Below are 13,781 nucleotides of genomic sequence, written 5' to 3'. Positions count from 1 at the left end.
GACGTTTAGGGAATCTGATCAAGCCTGGAGACTTTCGTGCGTGTGCCAAGGACATGTCCTTGGGATGCAGTGGCCCTTGCTTAACTAACACATCAAGGAGCCCTTTTCCCTTCCCCAAATCAGGGCACTTTAAAGGGCCTGTTAATGCTTCTTCCATAATGCATTTCCTTCCCACATCTTTATTTCAGGCTCTTTCTTGCTGTGACCTCCTTATCCCAACTCCTGCTGACCTTGGAGACCTGAAGAGTTACTTTCCTTACAATCCTGAACTTCCAACTCCAAACCTAACCCTGCATGCAGGTCACTGTCTTCGTGGAAATCTACAGGGTAAGTTCCCCAGTCTTGTCCACCATGCTTGTGTGTCTGACAGGGCTTCATGGCCTGGATCTTGGCTACTCAGACTAGCATCTGCCTGAGACCCTGGCAGTGCAACAGCAATAACTACCCTTTGTGGAGCCCAAATTCCATATTAAGCACTTAATGTAATTAAGTCATTTAATCATCACAAAAGAAGATAGAGATTACAATGATTATCCCATTTTACAACTGAGATAACTGAGGCACAGAGAAATTAAGTAGCATGCCCAAGGTCACCATGAGTAAGTGGCACAGCTTGGATTCAAATCCAGCAGTCTGATTCCAGAGCCCACAGTCCTGAGGCCTCTGCTATGCTGCCTTCACTCTCCCATGCTCTTGTGATGTTTGTTGGGCTAATCGAGACAGGGCCCAGTGTAGTGGAAGTGGGGAAGGTGGCTACACTGAAAGTTAAACACCAGATCCCCCTTTGGGGCTCCCCAGGTCAGAGACAGTGAGTGAGAGTTGAGCAGGGTGACACTCCGTATCTAGGAAGGGGGAAACATGGCCTTCACCTTCTCCAATTCCGGACCTTTGTTTTCTGCAGTGGGAGGCCCTGCAGCTAGACAGCCCTTCCCCGTTGAGAAGAGGGGAGGCAAGGGAAAGGCTGAAAGATCCGCCTAGAAGCCCAAGTGAGCAGAGTCGGAGCTAGGACCCGAAGAGGCCGATAGATGGCGCTCATGGCCCAACACAGCTCCAGCAGCCCAAGGAAATCTAAGGAAAACAAGTGAGCAGGTTAACCCCTTCCCTCCTGGGCTCAGGACAGAGTTGCCGGCTGGTGGGTATGCAGGGAGCACTGCCCCAGGCCCGGTGCCTCAACTTTCTAGGCTCTTACCCAGGCGATAATCTGGGTCATCTTCTGTTCCTGCCCAACAAGGCTTTACCCATAAATCATGGTCAGCAGCCTTCTGAAGACTTCCCAGAAGACATGAAGCCTAATAAATGGAAAACACTGGTTGGGAGAGCTGCACCCAAGCCCATGTTTCATCTCTTGGGCTCTATCTCTTGAAAGCCTCGGGGTCTCTGTTTCTAAGCACCCCTACTTCAGGAGAGCGCCTCACCTCCATCTTTCCTGGGAGTGACTCACTGGGTGGGGAGGAATAGCATGCATGGACTACAGACAGAGAAGGCCCCAGGCCCCTCTGGCATTAGCTATAGGGACTCACTGTGGGCTGCCTAAGCCTCAGTTTCTCCTTATATCTGGACTTCCTATCTCTGGGTTCCCTGGGGTGGATGGGCTTATAGGGAAAGAAACAGTTATTCAAGTCTTCTAGGAAGTTGAAATCGGGTGGAGGTCCTGGGGGATTTCTGCTTGCCCTCTTACTCATTTCACTCATTACTGTTCTGCCAGAAGCTGACTTTGAATGTGGAGGGGTTGCCAAGATGACAAACTAGAACAGAAGTGCTGGGCAAGCAAATGACAGACGAGTCAGGGGTGGGCAGGAGGGTTGTCCAAGGGATGGTGGAGATCCTGGAATTTTTAAGCAACGGGATGACACCACAATGAGGTCCCCCCACCTTATTTTTGGTCAGAAACACAGAAATACATAGATACACAGAGATGGGGGAACTTTTTCTAGAAGCTCAGATCCTCTTATTCCAGTCATTCTAGAGTAAGAAGCAGAAACAGGGAGATGTTCACAGAGGGAGAGAGAGACACACAGATACAGACAGAAAGCTACACAAGAGACTAGAAATAGAGACAAATTTACATAAGTAGAGAGGGGCAAATAACATAGGCAGAGAGAGACATAGACAGGGAGAGGATCTGGTAAAAATTAAAGCTCAGAAAATTATGGGCTTCATGAGGTGGATGATTAATTCCATTTCCAAAGTCTTGCAAGGGTCAGGGTAGTTTCTCACCCTTGATGTCAGAAGGTCACTGCTCACAGCTCCCTGAAGCTCCTACGGCACCCATTAAGTTTTTGTTGATAGGAGATCAGACAAGTCCTGGGAAGGGGGTAGCATCCTTTTTCTCTCACTTCTTCCTGTTCTGGGGTTTATAGTTCTCCTTCTCTACCACTCACAGGGAGACCTTGCTTCTGTGATTAGAGCCTTGGCTATGCTAAGGTGTGTGGAGAGTGTGGGGTGGAAGGAATATAGAAGATAACTAACCTTAGGGGGTTCCCAGTCTAATGAAAGTTTTAGAGTCAGGACACAGAACTAGACCCAGACAGAGCATAAGAACAAAACTAGGAACAGGACAGATTTGGATATAGATATTGGGATGGGGGAATGGGGGGGAATGGGAGGGGAATGGGGGGGAATGGGAGGGGAATGGGGGGGAATGGACTGTTAGGTGCAGCCATGGGATTAGGATTGATCACTCTTCCTAGAAAGTCCAAATACTTTGGACAAAGTATTTGAGGGAGAAGATTTGGAAGGAAGAGTGGAAGCTAACTTTATATGTCTACTTGAGTGGGCTAAGGGACACCCAGATAGCCAGAAAAACGTTATTTCTGGATATGTCTATGGAGTGTTTCTGGAAGAGATTCGCATTTGAATTGGTAGACTGAGTTAAGAAGATCACCCTCATTGATGTGGGTGGGAACCATTCAATCCCTTGGGGACCCAGTAGAACAAAAGGGTGGAGGAAGGCAAATTCTCTTTCTTGGTGAGCTGGGACATCTATTTTACCTGCCTTTGGACATCATTGGAGTTCCTGGTTCTTCGTCCTTCAGGCTCTGGGACTTAGCAGTGAGCCCCCTCCCCTGCTTTGGACTTTCCTGAATTATACCACCTGTTTTTCTGGTTCTTCAGTTTATAGACAGCAGAGCAGGAGACTATGGGACTTCTTGGCTTCCACAATCCTGTGAGCCAATTCTTGGAGTAAATCTCCTCATATAGATAGATATCCTGTTAGTTCTGTTTCTCTGGAAAACTCTTGACTAATACTGAGGTTATAGGGTTGGGCAGATAGCAAGGCAGAGAAAGAAGTCAAAATGGTGACACTCTGGAGATGGGCTTGGAGAGTAATGGGGGATGCTCCTTGCTAAAGAGTTGTTAGGAGCTACCAGAAATGTCTTCGTGGATGTTCTATATACAGTAATGGCAGGCTGCAGAGGAGAGGTCTCTTATACCCAGGGTGGCAGGGGGCCTAGAAATGGTCTTTAGGTATTGTTAATACCTCAAGTGGATGAGGGATTGGGGATGGTTGAAGCTTCCTGATTTGTAATCCCTTTGGGAAAAATGTGAATGAACTTTTGGAAGGGCGATGCCCTTTAGGGATAGAACTCAGGATTTCCTAGGTACTTACAGGCTCTGGCCTTTCGCTTCTCAAGACTTCCTGATTTAACTCTGATGGAAAGATTAAACTACAATTCCCAGCGATGTTTAGAGCTAATTTAGCGCGCCTTCCGGGATTGAGCATTTCCGGCGGAAGTGGCCGCGGGCACGCCAATCTCCTTCCCTAAACAATGTAGACTACGACTCCCACTGTCCTTAGCGCCGGGGGTTGGGTTTGCGGGGGAAAGGAACCGGAAACGGGATGGGGACCTGGACCAGGTGAGGAAGTAGGAGGCTGGGAACCTCGGACTGTGGGGGAAAGTTGAGGGCTCCCAGGGTCGTCGGAGCTGAGCCGAGAGGGTAGTCAGGATTTCTATGTTTTGGGGTCCGTCTCTCCGTATGGGGTTAGACTCAGTGCAGGGAGAGCCCAGCCTATGAAACCGCCTGGGAGGTCTGCAGGATCAAGGCTTTCCTGTCGTCCAGAGCCAGCGGGCGCCCCCGGAGGTTTTGTATGGTGCCTTAGTAGTCGGCCCCTTCGGAACCAGATGAAATGGTCTTTTTGAATTTATGCTTTATTATTATTTATTTATTTTTCCGAGACGGAGTCTTGCTCTGTCTTCCAGGCTGGAGTGCAATGGCGCGATCTCGGCTCACACTGCAACCTCCGGCTCCCGGGTTCAAGCGATTCTCCTGCCTCAGCCTCCTGAGTAGCTGGAATTACAGGCGCGCGCCACCATGCCCGGCTAACTTTTGTATTTTTAGTAGAGACGGGGTTTCACCATGTTGGTTAGGCTGGTCTCGAACTCTTGACCTCGTGATCCGCCCGCCTGGGCCTCCCAAAGTGCTGGGATTACAGGCGTGAGCCACCGCGCCCAGCCTATGCTTTATTATTATTATTATTTAGTTTAAGGGTATTTCTTATTGTCACTTGGACTCCGCTCCAAGGGACAGGGGAGTGCATATGTGTCTTCGATTCCTTCCTCACTTCCCAGATTTGATGTCAGAGAAGTCTGACATCAGTCTGAAGTCTGGCCTTGGTGGTCAGCCTTATCGCTGGGTCCAACTCCACTGCCTTTGTGCTTAATGTAATATGACACTGTATTTTATAAAATGTCTACATTTCTTAAGCCTCTGGCTCTTGGGGCGACTTTGGGTAGAACTTACAAGTTCTTTCTTTGAATTCTTCTAGTGTTTTGTTCCAGGTTTTAAAGCTCACATCACACTGTATTACAGTTAGTTGTTTATCTGCCCTCACAGCAGTTTATGAGCTTACGGAAAGCCTGGCTACATTTTACTTATTTTGGATTTCTTCCTCACCAAGAGACTGCTGTAGTGCCTGTCATGTAAGAGACTCATAAGTATTGAAAAAAAATAAATGAGTTAACAGGTGGTTGGCTGGATGGAATATGTGATTTTCATAGAGAAGAGAGTTAAATGAGTTGCTCAAGAGAACCTTCTTAGAGATGAAACAGGAGTAGAATTCAAATCAATTGCCTTCTAGCCTGTGGTTCTTGCTATGAGATCAGGCTTTGAAGTTATGGAACAATGAAAGTAGTGTCTTGTCACTCTTTTCCCCGGCCTTGCTGTTTCCAACACAGGTGTCTAAATGTCAAAGGTAGGCTCAAGACTTCTCTTGAGATTCTAGAGCTAGAGCAGCTAATCTGCTAATGTTGGTATTGCATGGGGAGATGCAAAGCAAGGTCCTCTGAAACACTGGCGTTCTCCACAGCACCCTTCTCAGCTTTTGTATGAGCCCAGTTTGTCCTGGGTAGCCACCTGGACAACCGATCAGTTAAAAACTACTGAGATCAGTCAGGGAAGGACTTCTTAAGTTGGGCCTCTGATTTTTTTTTTTCTTTCCCACTTCCTCTAGGCTAGGGTGAGAAAAGAGGTTTATCAAGCTGTTGTGTCAACCTTGAGTTCTCATCTTGGAGAAGAGGTCACAGATGACCCAGGCAGAAAGTTGAGAAGAAGGAATGACAATGGTTCTTGTCGCATGGGAGACGCAGATATGATGGCCACAGACCCAGGGCCTGGAAAACAAGCAGAGTGCAGAGTGGGCAGCTGAGCCTTGAGTGAACTCAGGATATAGAAGTGGAGAGGGATCCATCAGGAGTGCCTCCTTGGTAAAAGGTGTTTATTTTTATTTTTTAGAGATGGGGTCTCACTATGTCAGCCAGGCTGGTCTTGAACTCCTGGCCTCAAGCAGTTCTTCTGCCTTGGCCTCCCAAAGTGCTGGGATTACAGGCATGAGCCACTGTGCCCGGCATAGAAGGTAGTTTTAAACAAAAGTGAAAAAGAAGATGGACATTGCTGAGCAGGTGTTTGTTGAGTGCCTAATAAGGGCCAGGACCTTGGGCTTATGGAGGGAGATTGAACAGGGCCTGGCTCTTTATCTGCCCAAGTTTAGCTGGGGAGGCAAAAGGAATTCATTAAGACGATGGTAACCATGGTGCTACACAGTGGTTCTCAGCCTTCACCAACCATCAGAATCACCCTGGGAAGCTTGTCTAAAATACAGATTTCCAGGCTGGGCACGGTAACTCACGTTTGTAATCCCAGCACTTTGGGAGGCTGAGGTGGGCAGATCACGAGGTCAGGAGTTCGAGACCAACCTGACCAACATGGTGAAACCCAGTCTCTACTTAAAATATGAAAATTAGCTGGGCGTGGTGGCACGCGCCTGTAATCCCAGTACCTAGGAGGCTGAGGTGGGAGAATCACTTGAACCTGGGAGGCAGAGGCTGCAGTGAGCTGAGGTCACGCCACTGCACTACAGCCTGGGTGACAGAGTGAGACTGTCTCAAAACAAAACACAGATTCCCAGGCCTCACACGGGACCTACTTGCGTTGGGGGTGGGGGTGGGACACTATGGCAAATACTGCACTGTTCTGAGGACGGAAGACTTTATCAAAGGGATGGTTTGAGCTGCATTTTGAAGGATGGGAGTGATTTGGATATGTGGGCAGGTTGGGGAATCACAGTCCTAGTTGACTGGATGACTGTTGGATGATGTCCTGGTTGACTTCAGGAGTGTATTTGGTTGGATTGTAGAAATGGTATATGCAAAGTTTTGGGAGCTGAGGTAGGAAAGGCATTTTGAAAATGTAAGTAGAATGGTCAGGTTGGAACACTGGGTTTGAATGGGAGTGGAGCGAAGGAATGGCCTTTGCAGTTTACGAAGCTTGCTGTCTCCTCTCCTTCCACCCCTGCCCCTCCCTTCTCCTTCCTCCCACCTCCTTTCTCTCTTCCTTTTCTTCTTCCTCTCCCATTTCTTCCTTTTCTCCCTTCACCTAAACATAACATCTCATTCCATCCTTATGTCTGTTTGTTTGTTTTGAGACAGAGTCTCCCTCTGTAGCCCAGGCTGGAGTGCAGTGTCATGATCTCGACTCACTGCAACCTCCGCCTCCCAGGTTTTGGTTCAAGCAATTCTCCTGCCTCAGCCTCCCGAGTAGCTGAAATTACAGGCATGTGCCACCATGCCCAGCTAATTTTTGTATTTTTAGTAGAGACGGGGTTTCACCATGTTGGCCAGGTTGATGTTGAACTCCTGACCTCGTGATTCACCTGCCTCAGCCTCCCAAAGTGCTGGGATTAGGCATGAGCTGCTGCACCTGGCAAATTTTTTTTTTTTTTTGAGACAGAGTCTTGCTCTTTTGCCCAGGCTTGAGTGCAGTGGCGCGATCTCGGCTCACTGCAACCTCCACCTCCCGGGTTCAAACAATTCTCCGTGCCTCAGCTTCCTGAGTAGCTGGGATAACAGGCGCCCACCACAATGCCCAGCTATTTTTTTTTTTTGAGACAGAGTTTCGCTCTTGTTGCCCAGGCTGGAGTGCAATGGCGCGATCTCGGCTCACTGCAACCTCCACCTTTCGCGTTCAAATGATTCTGCCTCAGCCTCCCGAGCAGCTGGGATTACAAGCGTGCATGACCAAGCCCGACTAATTTGTATTTTTAGTAGAGGTGGGGTTTCTCCATTTTGGTCAGGCTGGTCTCCAACTCCCAACCTCAGATGATCCACCCACCTCGGCCTCTCAAAGTGCTGGAATTACAGGCGTGAGCCACCTTGCCCGGCACGCCCAGCTAATTTTTGTATTTTTTAGTAGAGATGGGGTTTCTCCGTGTTGGACAGGCCAGTTTTGAACTCCTGACCTAAGGTGATCCACCCGCCTTGGCCTCCCAAAGTGCTAGGATTACAGGCATGAGCCACTGTGCCTGGCCTTCCTTATGTCAACATTATTAAGTGGATATTATTATTCTTTGTATTTGAAGGCAGAAACCTGAAGCTCTGGCCATGGTTGCGTAGCTTGTAAGATTCTATGAGGAGTCTGTAATCATCCTACTAGGTATTCCTGAATGTGGGAAAGAAGCCAGGTTGGGGTTAGGGGGTTGTAGAATTGGCAGGGTGGCTGATCAAACCATCTAAGGCAAGATGGTGTGGGTGGTTAAAGCATAGCCTTGAGCCAGAGAGATTGGGCTCAATCAAATCCCAGCTTTATTTCTTACTAACTGCAAGACATTGGGCAAGTTGCTTAATCTTGCTAAGCCTCAGTGTCCTCACTTATAACAGGGGAGCAGTAATACCCACCTCATGGGATTGTTGTGAGGATCAATGAGGTGTACCTGGCGCAGAGTAATCGCTCACCACCTGGAAGCTATTGTAATTAGCCTTCCCAGGTCTCTGGGCTATGGCTGTGCACTTGCATTTCATTCTTCAGCACCGTGCTTTCCAGAACACAGTTCATTCTGGCTGGGCTTTTCTTTTTTAGGATGACATTAAAGGTGCTGAAAGGATGCCACCAGTAAATGTTTATTGAAAACCTACTATGTGCTCGGCATAGCCCAGGAACTAGTGACTCAGACCTATGCCTGATAGAAAGGAGATTTAGAGTGGGAGATGTTTGGTGGCTGTGGCTTATCCTCACCAGGTGCCATGTGAAGAGGACAGATACTGGAAGTGAGGAGGGAATGGGCCCTTCATTACCATGAATTGAGATGAGTTCAGTCCTACTTGGTGGTTGGTAGATGACTGACATGGTCTCTTAGGGTCCCTTCTGAGCCCAGGAAATGGTAGTGGGGGCCCTGGCAACCATGGATCCCTCCTACTTTGTGGCTGAGGGATGATGGGGCCTCTGTCCATCTCTTTTCCCAGGTGACAGCGGCATGGCCATATGCCCCAGGCTTTCCTGCTGGAGTCCATCCATGAGCCTGCAGGTGCCCTGATGGAGCCCCAGCCCTGCCCTGGAAGCTTGGCTGAGAGCTTCCTGGAGGAGGAGCTTCGGCTCAGTGCTGAGCTGAGCCAGCTGCAGTTTTCGGAGTCTGTGGGCGTCATCTACAATCCCTTGGAGTATGCATGGGAGCCACATCGCAACTACGTGACTCGCTACTGCCAGGGCCCCAAGGAAGTGCTCTTCCTGGGCATGAACCCTGGACCTTTTGGCATGGCCCAGACTGGGGTAAAGGGTTTGGCTTCCTCAGTGGGTGGAGTGGGGGGCTCTAGGTGGATGCTTGGCTGGGTGTGCTGCGAAGAAAAGGAGCATGTGCATGGCTGTAGATGTGTGTAGGTCCCCTCGCCCCATTCTCTCTCAACACACATACTGGCTCCTGTGGTCTGAGGCCCTCTCCCAGCGTCTCTGCCCGTAATTAACCAAGCACATTAATGGTAGTTTCGTTTTCCCTGTGAGCTGGCCACTAATTGTCTCTGAGAGCCCTTCCTTCCACCAGCCCCATCCTTCCTTTACTGGATCTCCCCTGTCCCTGGAGTGTGGTTGGGGTCAGAAGAGGGACTAGGACTGCTGGGTCCTCAGAAGAGACTGGTTGACAGGGGTGGGTATGTAAGAGATGCAGGGCGTTCTGGGAACCTGGGTTCTGTTTCCTAGCTAAGGCGAGGTTCAAAACAGAGCCTGGCTCCAGTGCCTGCCCGCTTTTCTTTCAGAGCTCAGGATGAGTGACTGCCCCTCAGTGGGGGTGCTTGGCAGTTGGGGGAGGGCAAGAGGCTTCAGGGCAGAAGGCTCAATCGCTTTTATTGACCCCAACTGGGTGATGAAAGGTGATCAATGATGATTGATGGAAATGACAGCCTGAGGCTTGGGGCTGGGAGGGCACCCAGAGAGCAGTGGTCAGCCTGTCCTTGTGCCTCCTTTAACCCTGGCTGCCTTTCTGTCTCAGGCCATCTGTCTGTCCCCAGTACTAACCATCAAACCCTGTGTAGGGCTAGATATCTCCGTGTAGTCCCTGTACTTGGTCCCAAAGACTACTTGGGCTAGAGGCAAACAGATTGTTCTGGGCCACAGTTCACAATGAAGAAATGGAAAAAGATGGACAGGTTCAAACCATAGGGCCAAGAATCTTGTCTCAGGCCTTTGGGTGAAGGTGGGGTCGGGGGTGCAGGCTGGATTCTCATGGAAGGTATAAAGAAGTCAGTCGGTCCAGAGCCCGGGCCTCAGGTCTCCAGTTTGAAGCCTTTCATGTCTCTCTCCTTCCTCGCAGGTGCCCTTTGGGGAAGTAAGCATGGTCCGGGACTGGTTGGGCATTGGGGGGCCTGTGCTGACCCCTCCCCAAGAGCATCCTAAACGACCAGTGCTGGGACTGGAGTGTCCACAGTCAGAAGTGAGTGGTGCCCGATTCTGGGGCTTTTTCCGGAACCTCTGTGGACAGCCTGAGGTCTTCTTCCATCACTGTTTTGTCCACAATCTATGCCCTCTGCTTTTCCTGGCTCCCAGCGGGCGCAACCTCACCCCTGCTGAGCTGCCTGCCAAGCAGCGAGAACAGCTTCTTCGGATCTGTGATGCAGCCCTCTGCCGGCAGGTGCAGCTGCTGGGGGTGCGGCTGGTGGTGGGAGTTGGGCGACTGGCAGAGCAGCGGGCACGACGGGCTCTGGCAGGCCTGATGCCAGAGGTCCAGGTGGAAGGGCTCCTGCATCCCTCTCCCCGTAACCCACAGGCCAACAAGGGCTGGGAGGCAGTGGCCAAGGAAAGATTGAATGAGCTGGGGCTGCTGCCACTGCTGTTGAAATGAGTGCCCCTGGGGCCTTGTATGGGACACGTTCAAGACCTCGAAGTCATTCTTGGCCAAACAGGTGACAACACATCTCCTGGACTGGAGCAAAAGGTCCTTCTGTGCTCCCTGGTCGCTGGGAAATGTATTCTTTGATCTGTTGAACTGTCTTCCAACCTGCCGTGGCAATGTTGACACTACTTCTGTTTGCCCTCCTGATTCCTGCTTTCTTTACCTTTGAACATTGCCCCTTTCAGGGGACCCCACTTTGTAGGGAATCCGCAGAAGGTGTGCTTTTGCACTTGCAGACTGCTCTACCTCAGTGTTTCCTTGGGAGACTATTCAGCTGAGAGTGCCCTAGACAGTAACTTCCAAGGTCACATTTACTATTTCCATGGAAGTACCTTGCCAGGACACCTACCCATCCTTATAGAACAGCTACCTTCAGCTTACCCCTTTCCTCACAGGGACCAAGACAAAGCATGGGACATGAAATTAAGAGTGAACTTCTTGTGGGAGGCTGCAGCTGGATCAGAGGAAAAATCCAGTGTGGCAGAGTGAAAGTCAGAAGACCTGGCTTTTCATCCCAGCTTTGAGACTTGGAACTTTTTGATGGACAAATTGATAAACCACTTTAAGCCTCAGGGTCCTCATCTGTAAAATGGGGATGCCTACCTTAAGGGGTTGGTATGAGGATTAACTGAGATAACACTTGAAAGTGCCTTGCATGGGCCTGGCATGTGGGTGCTCATTACATAGTCTTCTTGCTTTCTTGCCTCTGGGTTGGGGATTCACAGCACTGCACTACAAGGGTAGCCCCTCTCCATTCTGGATACCTTGCTAGGGGAGAGTCTGGGCTTCTACCTGTGGCCAGGGTGAGGGGAGAATTCTTGCCTTGTCAGAGATGGATCAATGACTATGAGAAACCTAGCCTGTGATTTTTTTTTTCACTCTAAGCATTAAAAGCTCCTAAAGCCTTTTGTCTTGTTACTTTCTTCCCCCTCTTGCATGCTAGAGGGGGAAGATAGTCATTTAGATTTCCCCCCTCTTACCTCTTCATTGTTGGCAAGGGGTTCTCTTGGGTAGCTGGGAGAAGGATGTAGTAGATCTCTCTCTTTTTTTTTTTTTGAGATGGAATCTCATTCTATTGTCCAGGCTGGAGTGCAGTGGTGTGATCTCAGCTCACTGCAACATCTGCCTTCCGAGTTCAAGTGATTCTCTTGCCTCAGCCTCCTGAGTAGCTGGAATTACAGGCATGCGCCACCACGCCTGGCTAATTTTTGTATTTTTAGTAAAGACAGGGTTTCACCATGCTGGCTAGGCTGGTCTCAAACTCCTGACTTCAAGTGATCCACCTGCCTTGGCCTCCCAAAGGGCTGGTGCCTGACTGGATTTGGTAGATCTCTAATTGCCTTACCAAACCTGCAGGGTCTCTGTTAAGTGTCTGTTGGGATCTTATATGATACCGTGGACACTGCGAGAAACAGATGATGGGGCAGATGGGAACCTGGGATCCAGCTCATTTTTTATGTCTGCTGAATGGTTGATTGGGTGCCCCTTTGTTTGGTAAGGGCTGGGAAAGTGAACCAAGTTGGAAGCAGAGCAGGTCTTGAGACCACCTTAATGAGGAACACATGGTCTACTTCCCATCTCCTGGGACACAGGTAATTTCCAGCTTCCAAAATTAATAAGATTTTTCATATAAATCCTCCCCTACTTCATTGTATAATAAATAATTTGGCCTTTGTCTTCAGTTCCTGAGAAGAAGACTCTAAATTCTTAGAATTTCCCAAGTGATAGGAGTATCTTTGTTTTTCGTGGCGGGTCCCTGAAACTACACCTGAATTTATGTTGAGATTTGACCTTAGGCCACACCTAATTTTATATTGAAATTTGATCTCAGACCACACCTGAGTTTATGGTAAGATCTGACTGAGGATAGAGGCTGACCATGCCAGAATGACCAACCATACAGTTATAGGGCTGGGACTTTGAGCTGGATGATATCAGTTTGATCCCCAGGGAGGGGAGAGGGGCTAGAGATTGAGTTCCGCCACATGCCCATGATTTTAACCACATTATACCTATGGTAAAACTCTATATATAAAAACTTCTGATACTGAGGTTTTGGTCAGCTTCCTGGCTGGTGAACACATGGATGTGCTGAGGGATGTGCAGGGGTGTCCTGTTTCTATGAGCAGAGGACACACATCTGTGCCTGGACACTCCTGGACTCTACCATATATTTGTCTTCATTTGGCTGGTTCTGATTTGTATCTTTTGTGATAGAATTATAATCTTAAGTATAGCATTTTCCTGAGTTCTGTGAGTCATTCTAGGAAATTCTGCAACCTCAGGGTGGTGGGGGATGGGTTGTGGAAACTCCTGAATTTATAGCCAGTTGGTCAGAAGTGCAGGTGGTCTGGGGATCCTTGAGCTTGTAGCTGACATCTGAAGTGAGAGCAGTCTTGTTGGGGACTATGCCCTTAAACCCATAGGGTATGCACTAACTCCCTGTAGTTAGCGTCAGAGTTGCATTACTGTATTGAACCTCCACAGGCCGTAGACTCCTTTCCTTCTCTTTTTTTTGGTCAGTGCTATGTAGTGAGTGTCCCATGTTGCAGAGCACTGGATTAGGTACTGTGGAATAACTGCACAGAGATAGAAGCCATCATTTCATTATATATTAAGCTGAGATAATCAAGGAAAGCTCTCTGGAGGAGGCGGCATTTCAGGTAGCCTTAAGACTGGGAAAGTTTTGGATAACTTAGAGAACAGCATTGTTATGTTCAAGGGGTGGCAAGTTGTATTAGGGTCTAGAGAGACAGAACTAATGATACATGTATGTATGAAAAGGAGTTTATTAATGATTGACTCACCCAGGTTGAAGTCCCACAGTAGGCCGTCTGCAAGTTGAGGAGCAAGGAAGTCAGTAGTGGCTCAGTCCAAGTCCCAAATCCTCAAAAGGAGAGAAGCTGACAGTGCAGCCTTCTGTCTGTGGCCTAAGGCCCAAGAGCCCCTGGCAAACTACTGGTATAAGTCCAAGAGTCCAAAAGCTGAACAACTTAGATCTAATGTGTGAGGGCAGGAAGCATCCAGCATGGGAGAAAGATGAGGGCTGGAAGACTCAGCAAGTCAGCTTCTTTCACCTTTTTTCTGCCCGCTTTTTCTAGCCGCCTTAGCAGCCAATTGGATGGTGTCC

At 49.0% G+C, this 13,781-nt stretch overlaps 1 protein-coding gene across 8 annotated transcripts; it reads left to right on the top strand.

Moving 5' to 3' along the window:
* Window positions 1–3,768: 3,768 nt before the first annotated feature.
* Window positions 3,769–12,890, top strand: SMUG1 (single-strand-selective monofunctional uracil-DNA glycosylase 1). 8 transcript variants are annotated; one of them, XM_031650533.1, is made up of 5 exons: window positions 3,925–3,939; window positions 4,837–4,922; window positions 5,453–5,712; window positions 8,736–9,039; window positions 10,073–12,890. In XM_031650533.1, exons 4-5 carry the CDS (start codon window positions 8,755–8,757, stop codon window positions 10,598–10,600), a joined length of 813 nt encoding a protein of 270 aa, XP_031506393.1. In that variant the 5' UTR covers window positions 3,925–3,939; window positions 4,837–4,922; window positions 5,453–5,712; window positions 8,736–8,754; the 3' UTR covers window positions 10,601–12,890. The 8 variants fall into 8 exon arrangements, with proteins under 8 accessions (XP_021778168.2, XP_021778165.2, XP_003906530.2 ...); XM_021922476.2 differs by lacking the exons at window positions 3,925–3,939; window positions 4,837–4,922 and adding an exon at window positions 3,769–3,858 and having other exon boundaries at window positions 5,453–5,705; XM_021922473.2 differs by lacking the exons at window positions 3,925–3,939; window positions 4,837–4,922 and adding an exon at window positions 3,769–3,858.
* The last annotated feature ends 891 nt before the right edge of the window (window positions 12,891–13,781 follow it).

This window comes from Papio anubis, chromosome 9 (assembly GCF_008728515.1).
Source record: "Papio anubis isolate 15944 chromosome 9, Panubis1.0, whole genome shotgun sequence".
Classification (NCBI taxonomy): Eukaryota; Metazoa; Chordata; class Mammalia; order Primates; family Cercopithecidae; genus Papio; species Papio anubis.
Note: the sequence above shows the minus strand (reverse complement) of the source record. Positions and strands in the feature narration are given on the sequence as shown.

Excerpts from the sequence above, each read along its gene's own strand:
- SMUG1 (XM_021922476.2), top strand. The coding sequence starts at position 8,755 with ATGCCCCAGGCTTTCCTGCTGGAGTCCATCCATGAGCCTGCAGGTGCC. Across the intron at positions 9,040-10,072 it reads TTGGCATGGCCCAGACTGGG|GTGCCCTTTGGGGAAGTAAG; the intron begins GTAAAGGGTTTG and ends CCTTCCTCGCAG.